The sequence below is a fragment of the Corvus kubaryi genome, unplaced genomic scaffold (assembly GCF_017639235.1).
Source record: "Corvus kubaryi isolate FWS band 111438036 unplaced genomic scaffold, C.kubaryi_AGA036_p1.0 37398, whole genome shotgun sequence".
NCBI classification, from domain to species: Eukaryota; Metazoa; Chordata; class Aves; order Passeriformes; family Corvidae; genus Corvus; species Corvus kubaryi.
Window position 1 is genome coordinate 51,321,294 of NW_024581137.1, and position 2,076 is coordinate 51,323,369.

General features: G+C 54.4%; 1 protein-coding gene across 1 annotated transcript in view; it reads right to left on the bottom strand.

Annotated features, from left to right (window-relative positions):
* Positions 1-208: 208 nt before the first annotated feature.
* EN2 (engrailed homeobox 2) overlaps positions 209-2,076 on the bottom strand; it is an 8,019-nt gene continuing 6,151 nt past the window's right edge. Inside the window, exon 4 of the mRNA XM_042042807.1 lies at positions 209-540. Coding sequence (XP_041898741.1) covers positions 224-540 — 317 coding nt within the window. The 3' untranslated portion in view covers positions 209-223. The remainder of the gene's footprint in view (positions 541-2,076) is intronic.

A 2,076-nucleotide genomic window follows, 5' to 3' on the forward strand; every position in this document is an offset into this window, starting at 1 on the left:
CTTACCTGTAAATTATATATACATAGAATATTGCAGAATTATACCTAATACACAATATTTTCACTATTAATGCTGGTATAATCTTTATACACTGGCCCTTATGTTTCTTTTTATTTTTTTAATTAAATTATTGCATTGTATAAACTTGGACTGCAAACAGCCCCCCCCACCCTGGCCTCCCCCCTCCCTCCCTCGCTTCCCTCCCAGCCCCCCTTTCCCTTGGCTATTCACTGTCCGACTTGCCGTCTTTCGCCGTGGTGGAGTGGTTGTAGAGCCCCTGGGCCATGAGATGCACTGCCAGGGAGTTCTTACTGCCCGTCGCCTTCTTGATCTTGGCTCGTTTATTCTGGAACCAGATTTTGATCTGGGACTCGTTGAGCCCGAGCTCCTGGGCCAGGCTCTGCCGCCGCTGCTCCGTCAGGTACCGGTTCGTCTGGAACTCGGCCTTGAGTCTCTGCAGCTGCTCGGCGGTGAAGGCGGTGCGTGGCCGCTTGTCCTCCTTGTTGGGGTTCTTCTTCTTTGGTTTGCGGGAGCGGGGACCTACGGCCGGGAGAGAGGAGAGGCACCGACACCGCCACGCTCTGCTGCGGGCGGCCCCGCGCCGGGCGCGCTCCCGCGTGGGGGGCACCCACGCTCTGGCAGCACCAGCTCCTCGGAGGGAAGCAGCCCCGCTTTGTGCCTCCGCTGGGGATGCTCGGGAGGCGGCGGAGCGGGAGCCGCAGCCCCCGGCGCCCCCGCAGCCCCCCGCGCCCCCGCTCGCTGCCCGGCTGCCCCCCCGCCCCCGCGGCCCCTTCCTCCCCAGCCAGAAACGCAGCCACCGACCCTCTGTGTCCCAAGAATCCCCGGCAAGCAAAGCCTGCACCAGGAGCAGCGGCACGGAGCTAAATTTTATACCCTGAACAGATTTTTTTTTTTTTTTTTTAAGAAAACCTCTTTACTTTTTCTACTTTTTTTTTTTTTTCGGTGAGTCACGATAAAAATTCTAGTGGAAATTCTCTTCCAGTTTACTCGGCCAGAAGCATTCCGCCTCTCCGCTGCAGTGCCCATATGGCGCTGCGCGGCCCGATCCGAATCGCCGGGATTATTCTCGGGAATATTATTCTCGGCAGCACAAGGAGCCTTTTCTGCCCGGGCCGAGCCATTGTGAGGATGTATGTTAATTAAATATTAACAAAGGAGAGCACTGGAGAACAATGGAGTAAATTCCAATTCAGCTCTGAATATTACCTCTGAGTAAGAGTTTGTTTTCAGACATTACGAACTAATTTTCATCTCGTTTTACGATCCCTTCGTCAGCTAGCCGGCTCCCGGGCGAAAATCCTACCTCGCCGCTTTTGTAAGAGAAAGACCCATATTTTTTCTTCTCCCTGGGAGCAGATCTCCTGACTGGTGTTTTCCATGCCTCCCTCCAGTGCTTTCTACTTGTTTTTAACCAGGGTTTTACCGATCTGCCGAAGCCAGCCCTCCTGTCCCCGCGGTAGCAAAAGGACATTTTATCCCCTGCTTTTTATTTTTTTGGGTTTTTAAAATTTTTTTTTAAGATAATTTCAGGACGTTCTGCCCAAGCCTTTGCCAAAGGACGGACTCTGCTAAAGAAGTTTCCCGGCTCTTGGAAATGTCCTCTTGCCCCCACAGAGCTGACCTACAGCATATGGGGGGAAATTAAAAGAAAGAAACGAAACGGCGGCCGCTTGGAGGCCTCTTTTAGAGAAATAAACGATCGCGGATTGTTTTTGGCCAAAAAGGACTAATCAAAACAAGGCGAGGCCTATAGAAATGCCACCTCCCCTTCCCAAAACCCAGCACGGGAGGGGTTCCCGGCAGGGAAAAGGAGAGCTCGCCGAGAGGATGAGCGAGGAGCCCGAAGCCAGATTTTTTTCCTCCCTCTTTGATAAAACTCGTCTGTTGGTGGGAAATGCCCCGAGCCCAGGCGCCCTCAGCTCCTCCGCAGCGGCGGGGACGGAGGGAGGGACCCCCGTTCCCTCCTCGTCCCTGGGGCTCCGCGCACCCCCAGCCGCCCCTTCATCTTCACGCATTTTAAGCAACTCGCCCACCCCCCACTCCCCTCCCCCCCCC